Consider the following 14,738-nt stretch of genomic DNA (forward strand, 5'->3'; position numbering starts at 1 on the left):
TTACTCCAGACTGATTAAAATTTATTTGGTTCCTAAACATACAGAATGAGTGCATCAAGTCTGAACAGTAACTGCAAGCCAGAAACATCACAATTTCATCCCAATGTTATATATTCCACTAAAGGATGAAACATTTTTCTTATCTGTGGCATAAATGTGACTTCAAGTGTGGCAGCCATGCTAACTCAGAAGACTTAAAATGCAATGGGTATTAAAATGCAATACCACTTCATTATCATAAAGGGACCATCATGTTTTGGAGAGCTGGCGGCATTTCAATATGCTCTGTATGATGCAAAACTCCCCTCCTAAAAATAGTGCAAGCTATAAATTGCACCCAATAGCACTAGACAGTACTCCTTCCTATCTTCACCTTAAGGTATTGCTAATCTTATATAATAATGAGTATTTTGATGAAGTTTCACTTCAGCTTAAACCCTAAAGCAGTTAAAACCTCACTAATTCATGAAGCCCAACAAAGTGCAGGAATCTGTCAGAAACAAGGACAAACCCTTACCCCAGTACAAAATTTTTATCTCACCAAGCTCTTAAAAAGTATGAATTTAATGTAGTAACAAACAGGAAAGACACAGGCATATGTAGTAAGTGTTTATAACAAAACAACATGGCATTATTTCAGTTAACTCATAAAATTCTGTCAGCAGCTTAGTCCATAGGAGCCTTCACAGACTGGCTGCATTTTAGATCCTAAACCAACAAACGATAATTTAAAAATTTAATTTAAAAATGTAATGCTTAACAAAGTTCATCTGACTGCTGTATTTCACAGCAGGCAAATTTTCTACCATAAATTTTCTCAGAAGTGATGGGGAAATAACAGTTTACAAGGTTTCACCGAGGGAATAATGAGCAGCATTTTGGCTTTACTCAGTTTTGGAAAACTTCATTGTACTTGAAGCTTATGCTAGCCATTTGAGGGCACTGTGGAACAAATTGCTGATTTCAGTTGGAAACTGGTTCTTTTTTAAGTTAAATGTAGTTTTCATTAGAGATTGAAGAAATCCTTTTCCACTTACTACTTAAGGTTTTGTCTCTTCCTTCCCACTTTTTTCTCTCTATGAACACAGCTAGTGGATTTAGAAACATGATTTAACAGGATTTTTTAGTGGATTAAAAATTGTTAGCCTACAAAATAAAGCATGATGAGTCTAAACCAGACTATTAACAATCCTGGTTTAAATATGAAAGCTTACATGCAATCCCTATGCTGCGAGGAAAAACCTATTGTATCTGTAGCCTGTGCAGGTACAAAAATGTTTAACATGAGCTAAACAGAGTTACCAACACTGGTAACTGTATATATATAGATTACGTAAATAGCTGGCACATTGATTGTTTTAATTGTGTCTCCTCCAGTTTCAAAGTTTGACAAAAAATTTATAAGGCCTTACATCAAAGCAAACTGTCTTAAAGCAGGTAGTGTAATGAATTACATTTAAATGAGATGATAAAATTATGTGTATTAAAAGCATTGTTATTGCTGTGAAGGAGGAGGGGCCGTAGGTATTGGGAATATAAGTTTTCTTCTTAAGGTATATGCTGGTTGGGGCATTTGCTTCCTCGTCCCTGAAGGGCTAACACTAACACGTCCGGCCACATCTTCATTAACTTGTGTAAGAATTGACAAAATATCTTCACCCCTACAGCCAGGAGAGAGGAAAAAAAAAAAAAAAAAAAGAAATTATTTATTAGTGAGCAGATGGCAATCCACTTAACATCTCCCTGATCAGCTAGAAGATAAGAGTTTAAACATTTTAAACACAAAAAAGAAAACACATACTTTTCTCCAAATTTCTCTTTTGTCCTCATTTGAGCCACATTAAAAAAAAGACCTTTTCTTGCTCTGTCTTGCTTAATTCAACCAACAAAGAAAAATAGTGGAATAAAATATTTTAAGCTATCACCCAATAAACTGTGCTGTCATGAAGATTATAGATGTGAGGTTTTGAGCATTTTTTCACAATAAACTTCACATTCTACAGATTACATGTATGGTACTAGCAGAGTTGATGTAAATTTATCAGTGTGAAATCATCACTTTAACTAATTCCATCCACCTTAGAACATGGATAGACCTTAGAACATGGATAGGTGTACCTAGATGAACTACCTTTGGAGAAGAAAAATTTAATCAGAGCACTAAGCCAAGTATTTACCTTGGTACCAACAATTGTAGCTTGCTGCAGAGGGCCTGAATATACCAAGCACCCTCTTCACGGTGCCGAAAAGCAACACATCCATCAACTGTGGCCATGCCTAGGAGGAAATCAGCCTCTTCGGGAATACTTTTTAAAAGAGCAGCTCTCTCCTGCATGGAAGAGGAGTCCTGCAAGTCAGGAGGTGGTCCATCAGTGTCAATATAGACAGGACGCTGTACCTTGGCACCCTGGCATGCCTGGATAAAGAAGAGTTTGGGTTTTGCAGCCAGCTGGGGACATTGTTTGGCAGTGAAGTGGGACATAAGCATGCGGATTGACACAGGTTTGTCATCTGTCCCGAAGATTGCTCCTAACTTTCCATGAGATAGAATACAACATATAAAACAGTTCCTCTCTTTGTGATCTTGCACACGCTGCCAAGTTTCCATGAGATTTATAATCTGCCAAGATGTCAGATCTCTGAAAGTTATCACATCCAGACCAAGCCATGTGAATACTCTCTTCAGTTGCTCTGTAAATCAATGAAAGACAAAAGGAAAATTCAAGGCAAGATAAAAACATTTTATGAAGTCACCATGCAAGCTAATCTGGGAGGGGGAAAGACCTTACACCCTGACACTTCTGCAGCTTCATCCTCATACTAGTACCAACTAAAGGTTAAGTGGAATAAAAAAAGATGGCATCAGCTCAAACACAGAGTTCCTGGATTTTTCTAGACAAGCTTCAGAAAATAGTGCATACATTGTCATTGTGAGTGAGCACACAAATGACACTTGAAAACACAAAGAATCTGCCCTTCCCCAGCTTCAGAAAAGATCTTTCAAAACCTTCCTCACATCATTATTTTCCAGTTGCAGCTTTGACTATTATGAGTTCCATTCTTAAAAGATAAATAGAGGAAACAGAACAAAGCATGCACAGAGTTGCTTGATTACAGATTTTTGTATTATATTAGGGAGAACGATGGTTTAATTTAGTTTAGTTTTAGTTCTTTACTATAGCTGGAGAAAAAGGATAAGTAAAAAGTGATTCTTAACATTATTCAAGAATAATGCAACAGAAAAACCCTGTAGTTACTCATCCTTTTGCCTCTCCTCCACCAGGATACACAAATGACATAATTTAACACATATGAAACATTTCACTCTTTTAGAATATTAACTAACCATAGACAATAAAATATAGGGCAACACTACATAATCAACTCACCTGGGGAAACAGATCCTCCAAAAATCTCACTTCAGTAACTTACCAGCATCTTTGCAAGAACCATCCCTCTGAGAACTATTGAAATTAACATTATTAATAATGAGACAAAATCCTCTGTGTGGCCCATCCATTTTATAGCTTTTCATAGTCTGTAGAAAGGAGAAGAAAAAAGCTTACAGTTTCAATGAATTTATTCAACCTACTTGTATTTCCTTAACATGTCTCACAATTGGCATCCAGGAGTTAGAGGCACCTAAGACTGAGGGCTATTTTTGAACATCTGGAACTCTATGGTGCCTCCCTCTGTGAAAAAACATCAGTGAAACTCCAAGTACACTGCCACCATCCTATCAAACTGCAGAAGAAGGATTTAGCATCTGGGTTCTCATCTGTATGCAAAAGGCAGCATTCAGCAGCCAAACTCTGCAATCTGAGCTGGTGATGGGGACAGAAGACACCAACTGTTTCCAATGTCTAAAGAGTATTTTAGCTTCATGGCAGAGAGATCACACTGGAACTACAGGAAGTTAGACATCTGAGTTGGTATTTTTAGTAGGTATTCATTACTCTTTTTTTGAGAACAGTAATAAATACCTGGAGTAGGTGATTCATACTGATCCACTGGGAAAGGATGCAAGAAGAACAGAAATCTCAGAAGTGCATAAACCTATCATACTACAAGTTTTTGGTTAAGATTTAAAATTACCTCCCACTGTTGAAAAAACCCAGCATTTTAAAAGCTGAAAAGCACCAAAACTTCAAGTACCATGTATTTAAGTCCAACCTTGGGTTGAAATAAAAACCTCCATCCCCTGGAGTCCCTTCCTCCTCACTAGAGAGCAATACACACCTCCTTTTGTGCATTTTAGTAAGAAGAAAATGAAGGCAGCATTCCAAGTTCCTTCAACAGTTTTGCAGCGGTCTGAACATCAGGTGATGAAAAGATGTTACAGGAAAGAACTTCAAGAAATTAAATATCTATAAACAAATGGAGCAACTCGCTCCTTCAATATCCACGGTCATTGCAAAGAAAAGGCCAGAGGGAGAATTCAATGGCTACACTGTGGTTAAAGAGTGCACATAAGGCCTCTAAGAAGGGATCTCACAAAAGAGAGACTTCTAATTTCAAGATGCCCTGAGGCCTTTTCTAAACCAGATGCAAAAAGTGAGACCTGTGAAGCTCCAATTGTCTCTGTGTCCTGCACATTCTACTGCCATCTCCAAAATTCACAACTTAGACAAATGCAAAATGTTTTGCCTTTATCAGGCAGATAAGCACATGCACTGATGTGTGAATAACTTCAGAGGTATTATGCCCATTTGGTCTACAACACACCTTTCAATATTGCTAAATTTCTGGCCTCTGAGGTTAAAATATTCTTTGAAACATTCCAATTTATCAGTCACGTCAAGGAACTTTATGAGACACAGAGTTATCTCACAAGTCCTTGCATGATAAATGCCATTCAAGAGAGGATGAAAACCTCACACCTCCAGCTATTCAAAAAGGATTTAAGAGATTGTCTCAAACCTTGGATTCATTTTCTACATTGCTGAATTCTCCATGCAGCTCCAGGTTTAGTTCAGGGAAGCCTTGTGTAAAATTAGCTGCCTTGTTATCTAGAAAAAAACCCAGCATAGATATTTATGAAGATGAGTTCAATATTTGTGGATGCAGCAAAAAGGAGTTTAGCTACATCACTTTTTTGTATTTGAAATACTGTTTCACTACTGAAAGAAATAATTCCTCCATACAAGATAGCATAGTCATTTTCAATAGATCTATTCTGAACATTTTTTGGTTATTTTTATTATATTTATTTTTGTGCAAAGGCAATGCTTCTATTTGTATCAATATTGCAAAATAAAGATACCCATGGTACAAAGATAGATTCTCCCCAAGACATTCTAATTAATTTTTCATCTGAATATCAGCTTAGAAATTACCTGTATTTAAGAAGAACCTGCATTCTTACTACTGAAGTTGACATTTTTTTTCCTCCTGAATCAGTAATAAATCTGGTTTTTTTAAATATAAAACCAGAAATCATCTGTATGCTCATAGCCCATGTATCAGACACACATGCACAGTTTGTCTTGCCAGCCTATTAGCAGGCAACTGCTTTTATGTAGTGCACATTCACAGATCACAAAATGCCTTTTGCAGGACAGTTGTCATCATCTCAATATCATTACTGGGGAAATGGAGAAGTGAGACATAACTATAAGCATATTTTCAGTTTCCCAGCCTGCTCTGTATGTGCTGGGCTGCTCTGTTTCCTCAGATATTCCAGCACATCCCTGTATTTCAGGGATTCAGCTAGGAAATAATGCAGGCTAGGAATTGTCATGCCAGATTTATGCCACTCCAGCTCCTGTTTCAGCAATACACACATATGACCTTAAGTTCAGTAGCCCAGACCCATCTAGTGCTTCCTGCGTTTTAGCAAACCTACTCCTAGACTATGAATTTCTCACCTTTTGCCCTTTTGTAGCAGTTTATTGTCTCCAGGAGATGAGGTGAAACGATCATACAGATTTCCTCCAGTATCTGTACATTGTCTTTACTTAAAAGGTCCTGGTTTTCCAATGAAGTCAGCAAATCCAATGCAGACTGACAGCCAGAAGGAGAGAGCAAAATATTATTACTGTTCCTTAGAAATCAAAACTTGTCTCTCAGCCCTGTCTCAAACAATCACATTATTGTTTGTTTTGTTCCCTACCAATAAGGACCAGTCAATTTTACATCACCATTAAAGCAGAAATGGAAAGCCACTGGTTGTGTTTTTATTTGGTATGGTCTTGTTTAAACAGATTCACCCAAGCCATATTAATGACTCGTGGCTTCAAGAAGACTTCATTGCTGTGAAACAGTACCAATGCCATGAATCTCCCTTGCATATGGCCCAAGCAGGGCAAAGATTTGATTTGTCACCTTTTTATACTCTGATGCTCCTCAGTGAACTGTCAGTGACTGACCTTGGCACGAGGGACCAAATTCTACTCTTGCCTGTCAACATCTTCCTTCTTGCTATCCCTATGAACCAACCAGCCTAGTTGCATATTATGCTCTATTCTGCCAAATACTTCTCACACTTTTTCTTCTATTTCCTGCCTTCTGTCTTCCCTTCCCACCATACACACATTTGGCTCACTCCTCACATACATGAATTGTCCATGGGTTTTGAAGATCTCTTTCCAGGCGGAATACGGTTTCCTGCAACATCTGACTGCTGAAGTTCTCTGACAATTCATACAGCATCTGCCTGTAACAGAGATGCAGTGAGATAAAAGTGGAACAGAAGATGGTACAAAAACCAAAGGCAAGGAATTTAAAAATGGAAAGGAAAAGAGTATGGCATAGATAGCAGTAACGGAGGGAAGAGAATTCCACTGCAAGCTTACCTGTATGGAGATATTCTTCCCTTCTCACCCAGATGTTCTTGTACTTTCTCCTTGGTGTAACCAAGTTTCTTAAGCAAGGAGTGACGTTTAATTCTGTATAAGAGTTCAGCTACTAGGAAAGTGTCTTCTGCATTCAGATATTCTTGAGCCAGAAGAAGCCTGAAGATGTCTACTGCTGACTTCACACCTTCTAGTTTACTGAGGTGGAGCAAGTCAGTACAGAGAAATTTTAAAGCTGCTACATCTTCAGTCACCAGATTTTCACTAATAAAGAAAAGCTGCTGATAAAACTTCGAGCTGATATCATTCTCCATGTTGCTGGAACCAACAGCTGAAACAGCTTCTCTCTGTCTGAAAACAGAAAGCAAACACTAGTAACACTTGAATCCTCAATACAGCAATCCTTCTACATTTTTACCCAATGATTGTTTGGAAGCCTTGAATTACCTTTTAATAAATAAATTTGAAATTTACTTCCTTGTCTAAACACAGACCACGAAAAGACCAGATTTGGCAGAATCTCTGAACAACCCAGTCTATAGTTGAAGTTAGCCCTGCTCTGAGCAAAAAACTGTGTTAGATGACCTCAAGGTCTGAATTTTCTTTTCTTTTGAGCATCTTCCACATTCAGATCTTTGCTTCTTTCTGTTGTAATGGGGAAGAGTCCCTGCAGTAACTTATTACATCTATGAATGGAGACAGCACAGTGGTGCATGCATATTCCTTGATCTACAGCCCAAGAGCTTCTTGTTCTCTGGCTGTAGCAGGGAGTTGTTCCTCTGTATCTTGGCTGACACCCAAGCTGAAGCTGTGGAATAACCACCCACTCCCAGGTGTAATTTGCTTCCACATTGTATTTGACGTTTGGCATAGAAAAATCCTTATAAGCCTCCCTTACAAGTTACTGGCAGTTAAAATGTAATAAGACTCAATACTCAGTCTAAATAGGCTCTGCACGAGAAACTCACTCTTACTCAGGTTTAATAGAGACTAATCAACCTTCCACTACACCAATTTCTTCCATGCAGCCTAGGCAGTTCTATTCTGCCCCTGGATGGTTAAATAGGTAAGAAGGTGCTTCAGTACCTTCTGGGTAGTAGGACTTCAATCTTTTGCTTAGAGCAGTTGGAAGCAAAGGTTTCTACTTGAGGGAGCACAATGAGTGCAGGATCTGCTCGCTGCCCAGGCTTGGCCAGCACAGCCAGAGCTGCATCGGGGCATCGACACAGAAAAGTAAACTATCCGCATCTCTGATGTATGCTTTCAGATATCGCCTCAGAGAAAGGAAATCGTATGAAATAAGCAGGATAAGGATTGTAAAACTATCTTTTCTTTAAAGTTTTTTAACTGACTGGATCACTGCCCCAAGGGTTTAAATATACTGCAAAGCCGGAGCGCCCGCAAATGCCCGCAAAAGCTCGGCCGCAGGCCACATGGAGGAGGAATGTCCCGGAGGCCGCGCGCAGCCGGGAGCCGCCACACCCAAAACGAGCGGGAGCTACGCTCCGGACTCGGGAGATGGAACTTTCCTTCCTTCCTTCCCTCTCCACTTCAGCCCCACATTTTGGTACCTCTTACGCGAATTCCAGTCCTGATCCCTCTCCCGGCGGCTACCCGGGACGGCGGCTCTGGCTCCTTTCGCGAACTCTTTTGCGGCTCGCAGCGGGCGGGGGAGGCGCGCCCAGTTCCCGCCCGGGGCAGGAGGCAGCGTCAGCAGCCCGGGCGAATGTGACATCAGCGGATGCGAGGGAAGGAGCAGCGGCACGTCCGAAGAGCGGGGCGGTCACGGCTGCCGGCGCCCGCCGGGGCTCTCACCACCAGCGGCGGCACCGCCCCGTCCCGCCGGCAAGCTCCGGCCCGAGCCCGCCCGGCCGCCGCCTCACGGCCCGTGAGCTCGGGGGGAACGCTGCCAGCGACCGCGAAAAAGCTTCAGGCTGCGCCTCGGATACGAAGGGTAAGACGTGCCCCGTAATTTTCCGCTTTTGCTGCCAAGCCATTTTAAAGCAAGCTACATCGCAAAAAGGCCTCAAACATTTTAGGCATATTACTTTAATTTTTGTTTCCTCACTGGAAGGAAGCTCGAAGAGCAGCGCTTGTGGGAGAGGGCTGCAGTACCATTTGTACGTAGGTCTGTGTGTCCGCTGCAGTAAAGGGAGGAGGAGGAAGGTGAGCAGACTGCTCAGTGCAGGCTCCTCGGGGCCTTCAGCATCTCTGGGGTCATCTGTATCTCCCCACAACCTCGGGTCAATGGAGACGGGATGGGAAGTGTCTCCTTGCTCATGCTAAAAGTTTTTGTCCAACACACCAAGAGCAGCTCAGTTACCTGCTTGCTGTCCTGTATTATGTCAACTTGCTTTTAGAGAGCTGTAAACTTCACAGCCTAATTTAACAAGTTATAGAGGTCTGCAAGATAAACAGATCAAGAATTTCAGAGTTATTCTATGTTCTAGAGGGAGACAGGGACAATCAATCTGACTGCATACAAAAATTTTATTCAGAATATCAGCATGAAACCCAGCATTTGTATTCAATTATAGTGTCTTATTATTGTTTCTAATACAGAAGCTGAAAATAGACATTATTTAAACCAGCCACAGAAAAGCTGTCAAATAATTCAGTACAGGAGATTTAATTTAAATTGAAGATAGATCATCCACACAGACAGCAGCCTCTTCTCAGCAATACTGTTCTGTATGTCAGAAACTTAAAACTCTGGAAAGAAGAAAAGAACTCTCTGAAATTCCCATAAAAAGCTTCTCTGTTTCAGGTATCTGTAATAGGAGCCACTGTTACATTTATGCAGAGTTGAAAGGGGAGATTAGCCATACAACATGCTCCATCTACAAGTGCTACCACAGTAACATCCTCTTGAACATAACTTCTATTTTGGATAATGAATTGGTAACCATTGTAATACACAAATATGTAACAGTAAAAAGTAAACTCAATTTATGGCTCAGCCACATCAGTGTAGGTGGCTGAGAAAAACCATGCAACTCAAGTCTGGTACAAAACACTTGCCTCATGAGTACACCTTCTGAGCCATTTAAAGGCATCACCTTCCATATATACAGCACGTACAGAACTACAAGAATTTTTTTTCCTGTTATCAGAAACCAAAACTGCAATGAAGTGCCAGAGCAGTGACTCTGACAGCCTTATTCCAACCTCTCACAAGGCAGGAGCAGCGTAACTTGTTTTACCTCCTCCAATAGTAGGTTCTGAAAACGAAACATTTTGGCAGTCCAAGACCATGAAATTTCACCAGCACGTCACTCTCTATGTTGCTGTGCTAACACCCCAAACTCATGATGGATCCAAAATTCTCTTCCCCCTTTTCTTTTGGCTAAAGGATCATTTAACCTGAAATAATTTCACTGTCTGCAATACAGGGACAACTTGATGCAGTCCACACCCCACAGCCATTTCTAGACTCAAATTTTATGTGTGCACTACAGCAGGAAGAGACAGTCCCCATCATGTGTGTGGAGGGACACAGAAACCTGGTAAGGGTTTTGGAGGGGAGGCCCTCTGAGGAGGGGTTGAGGTCACTTGGTTTATTCAGCCTGGAGAAGAGGAGACTGAGGGGAGACCTCATGGCAGTCTTCAACATCCTCACGAAGGGGAGGCAGAGGGGCAGAGGTATCAACTGCTTCTCTCTGGTGATCACTGACTGGACTTGAGAAATGAAACTGTGTCAGGGGAGGGTTAGGGTAGATTTTAGGAAGAGGTTCTTCATCCAGAGGGTGACTGGGCACCGGAACACGCTCCCCAGGGAAGTGGTCACAGCATCAACCCTGACAGAGCTCAATAAGCTGTTAAACAACACTCTCAGGCACATGGGATTCTTAGAGTGTCCTCTGCAGAGCCAGGAGCTGGACTTGATGATCCTGATGGCTCCCTTCTAACTCAGCATATTCTATGCAGGACTTCACAGAAGTCCTGCATAAATACTCCCTATGCAGCAGGTACAGGGAATCAGCCTGCCCAAATATCATACTTGAAAGAGGTGTCAAGGCAATAAATACTGCTTAGATGTATGATTATAGATTGTGTATGGCTAAAGTTTAAGAATCTACTGAGGATCAGCATAAAAAATCAGTATCTGACACCCATGAATGGAGGACAATACATGTCTGTCCCCACAACTCTAGAGGGTTATAACCACTTCCAACCAAGCAGCCATAAACAGAGTCCCTTGCTGTTCCACTGAAAGGGCAGATTACAGGAGCCTGTAGTTTTCAAAACAGCATTTCTGCATCTCTTAATGAAAGGGACATGGACTTGACTTACTGTGTCTTGCAGTAAGGCAAAGAACATATATACTTCTTAACCCCCAAACCAAACTTGTCACAAAACTGTAAAAGCAGAATGTATTCTATTGCTAATATTTTAAGTAAATAGTTGCATTTAGCATCACTCAAAACTCCCAACCAACCAATCCACAAAACATCAATCAACTCACCATATCATTAGAGTCTGTAAAGACAGCCACTATTATTCTCACTTCCTTTTCCCTGTTTTCTTCTCCTTCCAGTATTAATACTGTATTTCTCCTCCGAATCGTCTTTCCCCTACTTGTTCTTCTCTTGATGCTCCCTACCATTCCCCTTCTTGTTCCTGCTTAAAATTTCCACATTTCTTTTTCTCATCTGCCTCCTCTTGGTTCCATTCTCCCTGCTTTTGGTTGTCTATAGGGTAGCAGAAGTGCTTGTCAAATGCAAAAGCTAGTAAAGGAAATGGAAAAGTGAAATTATTCTGTGAAGAAGATCACATTTATTAACATTACTTAAATATATGTAACTTGAAATTACACCTTATTTCTACAACCATAGGAAATGTTTGTTACACCATGTAGTTAATTTACCAGCCACCACACGAAGTAACTTCTATGATCCCATATCTGTCATTTTGTATCCTTCTCTATTTCCATTAAAAATCTAAACAGAAACCAAGCAAGGCACACCAGGCCCTTGAATTATTTTCCTGTGTAGGAGACTATACTAAGAGTAAAAATTAAATATTTACAGGTGGCCTAGTTTATTGTCACTAAGTTCAGTGACAATAAACTTCAATACAACCCATCCAGGTTATGCTGTTATACAAGTTGGTTAACTGAACTTTGGAAAAAAAAATTATATTTAGGACAATTTTCCCTTTCCTTTTTTCACAAGAACAAGAGCACTTGGGAAAAAATGAATTAATAGAGGCATATTCTTTTTCATAAGCAAAAGCAGTGAGAGTGGGATGTTTAACATAATCCAGTCTTAAGGCCCCACGGCTGCTACATACTACATTTAAGTTGAAATATTTTTAAGTATCTTTTTATAACCATGCCTAGTGCAGTGAGTGTGAATCATGTTTCAGCTTCCACAAGACATATGCCAAAATCCCACATTTTTTAACTGTGTAGCAGATTACTGTAATGTCCTGTCATACGCAGACTCATTTTTGCATCAGCAGAAAACACACTTGGCCCAAAGCACGGCAGACTGTCTCATTTATCAACACAGAACCTCTGTTTGCTGTGGACAGTTCTAACAATGCAATCTTTAATGCAGCAAACAGATGGAATCCAGATTACTGAAAACACCATCTCTCTCTCCCTTCTGTTTTGCCAGTCTATAGAGACATAAAAGCCAGAACTTGTGAGCAAAGATTTGGCATTACTGGGTAGGAATGCTTTCCTGAGACATTTGCCATTATTAGGTGCAGAGGAAAGTAATCAACATGTTTCAGTGGTTTGGACTGGCTTATATTTGTTTAAATATTAAGTGCTAGGAGGTATGTTAAAAACCACCAATGAAGCAATAAAAACACTTCTGTTTTTTTTTTTGAAAAACCCGACAGCTATACAGTTTAGAGTTCTTAACACTCTGTTTACACATTGTATTCAGTAGCAAGATATGTTGCACTGCTATACAATAGCTACCATTCTCATCCAAGCTTTCAGAGATTATGGTATTAAAATACAAAATCTAGTGTCTTAGCACACTAAAATGCTTGTAAATTCCTGTGTTTGGAAGCAACAGGCACTTTAGATACACATGAAATAATAATGTATAAATAAAAGTATTCATTAAACTGTTTGCATCATAGCAAATGCTTCCTGTAATAATTTCAGATATGTACTTTCTAACAGCAGTTAAGTGGGAAAAAAAGTTTCTTCCTCAGTGTGTGCTGGAGCAGCAGTGAGTACTGTTGGCTTGGGTCAGCGGTCATATTCCAATCATAAACTTTTTTGTTCAGTTCCATATGGATACCCAATACACAGAGTTTCCTGCAGCAACAAAAGCAAAATATTCCATTACAGAATGAAGCAAGACACCATTTAAGAATTCTCAACAGAGAAGATATCTTCAGACTCAGCATGGAGAAAGTTTGCAATTTCAGTCTTTACCGCAGAGGCAAGACCTCTAACATGCAAGGCTGTACACGAATTTTGAGCCAAACTCTTATGACCCAAATCATTGCTGTGATATTGATTATGCTGACATGATGATCTGTGATTTTGTGGCAAGGCTTCAGGGTTTGTAAAAAGGCACTAAATGTTACCACTGCAACTACCTTGAATAACAGTTGTTAGTTCCCTGGTAGGTCAGCTGTATAAATAAAACCTTTGTTGGTAAGTTATATATCCAACTGTATCTGACTTTTGCACAGATTCCCTTTGATCTCTTTACATAGACAAAGGTTTTCTGATCAGTTTAAATTCAAGATCACATATTGGCAATCAGTTTGCTCTGTGAGTAAAGAGTTAATTAAATTTAGAGAAAGTAGAAAATTCTTCCCTCTCTACTGCCTTTGTTCTGAACTTAAGTACTGACCATTTATATTTGCAAGCACAGCTCTTTCCAGTGGTACATGGCAATCCTCAATTTAACAGAAACCTGTTTATCTTGGAGAAGGAAGATTTCCAATCCTGTCTAAAGCACTGACATACATTATCCAGGACAGGTTCTTCCCTTCTCACTCTGCAAGCCCCAATGCCATAACACACTTTAACTTTACACCGCAACTGAATCAGAAACTTCACTCCTAGTTTAGGCTACCTTTCTATGCAATTGTGTGAGGATACTTGTCTTTTAGACTATGACACTGCAAGAAAACATATTTCAGGACCAGATGGTTTGAAATTTAAAGTTTCTCATTCTCCATGACAATAAGCTATCATAGAAAAAGGGTTATTTCTTTCTTCTTACTTTAATTTACCTTTTATAAGGATTACGGAGTATCTCAGCCAGACCACGCAGATAATATGAAGGTGAAGTTGGGGATTGTTCTAGTGTAGACACATCCACCTTGCAATGACTCCAAAAGATGTCTGCTGTATGGGGAATAGAGACTTTAGCTCTGATATTCTCAGCATTCCCATCTACTTCCAACAGACTGGTACATTCTTGCTCATTTTCTGGCACAACATAGCTCTGAATAAAAAAAAGCTTCGGTTTTCCTAGGAGTCCAGGACATGAGTCTGCTGTGAAGTATTTCTTTATTTGTTCCAAAGGGAATCCAGAAAAGGCATGGTCTGTACAAAAGATGCTCTCAGAGTTTCCACGGCTGACCAATATGCAAACGAAGCTGTCATAATTTTTGTGCTTCTGCCACCTTGCAACTTCAAGCACTGTTTGATTCATGGAGTTCATATTTAAATATCTGTGACAATGAACGTCATAGCCTAAGCCTCTGAAGGTCTCTTCCAACACATCTGAAAGAAGCAAGATGTAATTAAACCAAGGCACACCAAGGCTCAAGTTCATCTATATTGAATTACAGTACTTAGAGTGTTCTTCTATTGAAACTAAGTAGTTTATTTTATCACAATAGTTAAAAAAATCAGGAGTACTTGGTGTTGATCACAGTACATTACATACTTATAGTGCTATATGCATGTTGTCTTTCCTGTGAGTTACATGCTTCATGACAGCAGAGACACTGTGTGTC

At 39.9% G+C, this 14,738-nt stretch overlaps 2 protein-coding genes across 4 annotated transcripts in view; both read right to left on the bottom strand.

The window, feature by feature from the left end:
• Positions 1-11,398, bottom strand: LOC119703096 (caspase-8-like). The gene is made up of 9 exons (XM_038142364.1): positions 11,260-11,398; positions 8,366-9,197; positions 6,795-7,145; positions 6,556-6,655; positions 5,868-6,003; positions 4,921-5,009; positions 3,433-3,538; positions 2,178-2,691; positions 1-1,661 (listed from the first exon to the last, which is right to left on the bottom strand). Exons 2-9 carry the CDS (start codon positions 8,527-8,529, stop codon positions 1,496-1,498), a joined length of 1,626 nt encoding a protein of 541 aa, XP_037998292.1. The 5' UTR covers positions 8,530-9,197; positions 11,260-11,398; the 3' UTR covers positions 1-1,495.
• The window catches only part of CFLAR (CASP8 and FADD like apoptosis regulator), a 16,185-nt gene continuing 10,713 nt past the window's right edge, over positions 9,267-14,738 (bottom strand). For 2 of the 3 annotated variants that reach the window (XM_038142366.1, XM_038142365.1), the window contains exons 10-11: positions 14,007-14,502; positions 9,267-13,074 (exon numbers count right to left, since the gene is read on the bottom strand). In XM_038142366.1, the coding sequence (XP_037998294.1) occupies positions 12,930-13,074; positions 14,007-14,502 (641 nt within the window). In that variant the 3' untranslated portion in view covers positions 9,267-12,929. The remainder of the gene's footprint in view (positions 13,075-14,006; positions 14,503-14,738) is intronic. The other variant, XM_038142367.1, reaches the window with a different exon arrangement.

This window comes from Motacilla alba, chromosome 7 (genome assembly GCF_015832195.1).
Source record: "Motacilla alba alba isolate MOTALB_02 chromosome 7, Motacilla_alba_V1.0_pri, whole genome shotgun sequence".
Taxonomy (NCBI): domain Eukaryota; kingdom Metazoa; phylum Chordata; class Aves; order Passeriformes; family Motacillidae; genus Motacilla; species Motacilla alba.

Excerpts from the sequence above, each read along its gene's own strand:
- LOC119703096 (XM_038142364.1), bottom strand. The coding sequence starts at position 8,529 with ATGTCACATTCGCCCGGGCTGCTGACGCTGCCTCCTGCCCCGGGCGGG. Across the intron at positions 3,539-4,920 it reads ATGTAGAAAATGAATCCAAG|ACTATGAAAAGCTATAAAAT; the intron begins GTTTGAGACAAT and ends TCCTTTCTACAG. Across the intron at positions 1,662-2,177 it reads CTACAATTGTTGGTACCAAG|GGGTGAAGATATTTTGTCAA; the intron begins GTAAATACTTGG and ends TCCTGGCTGTAG.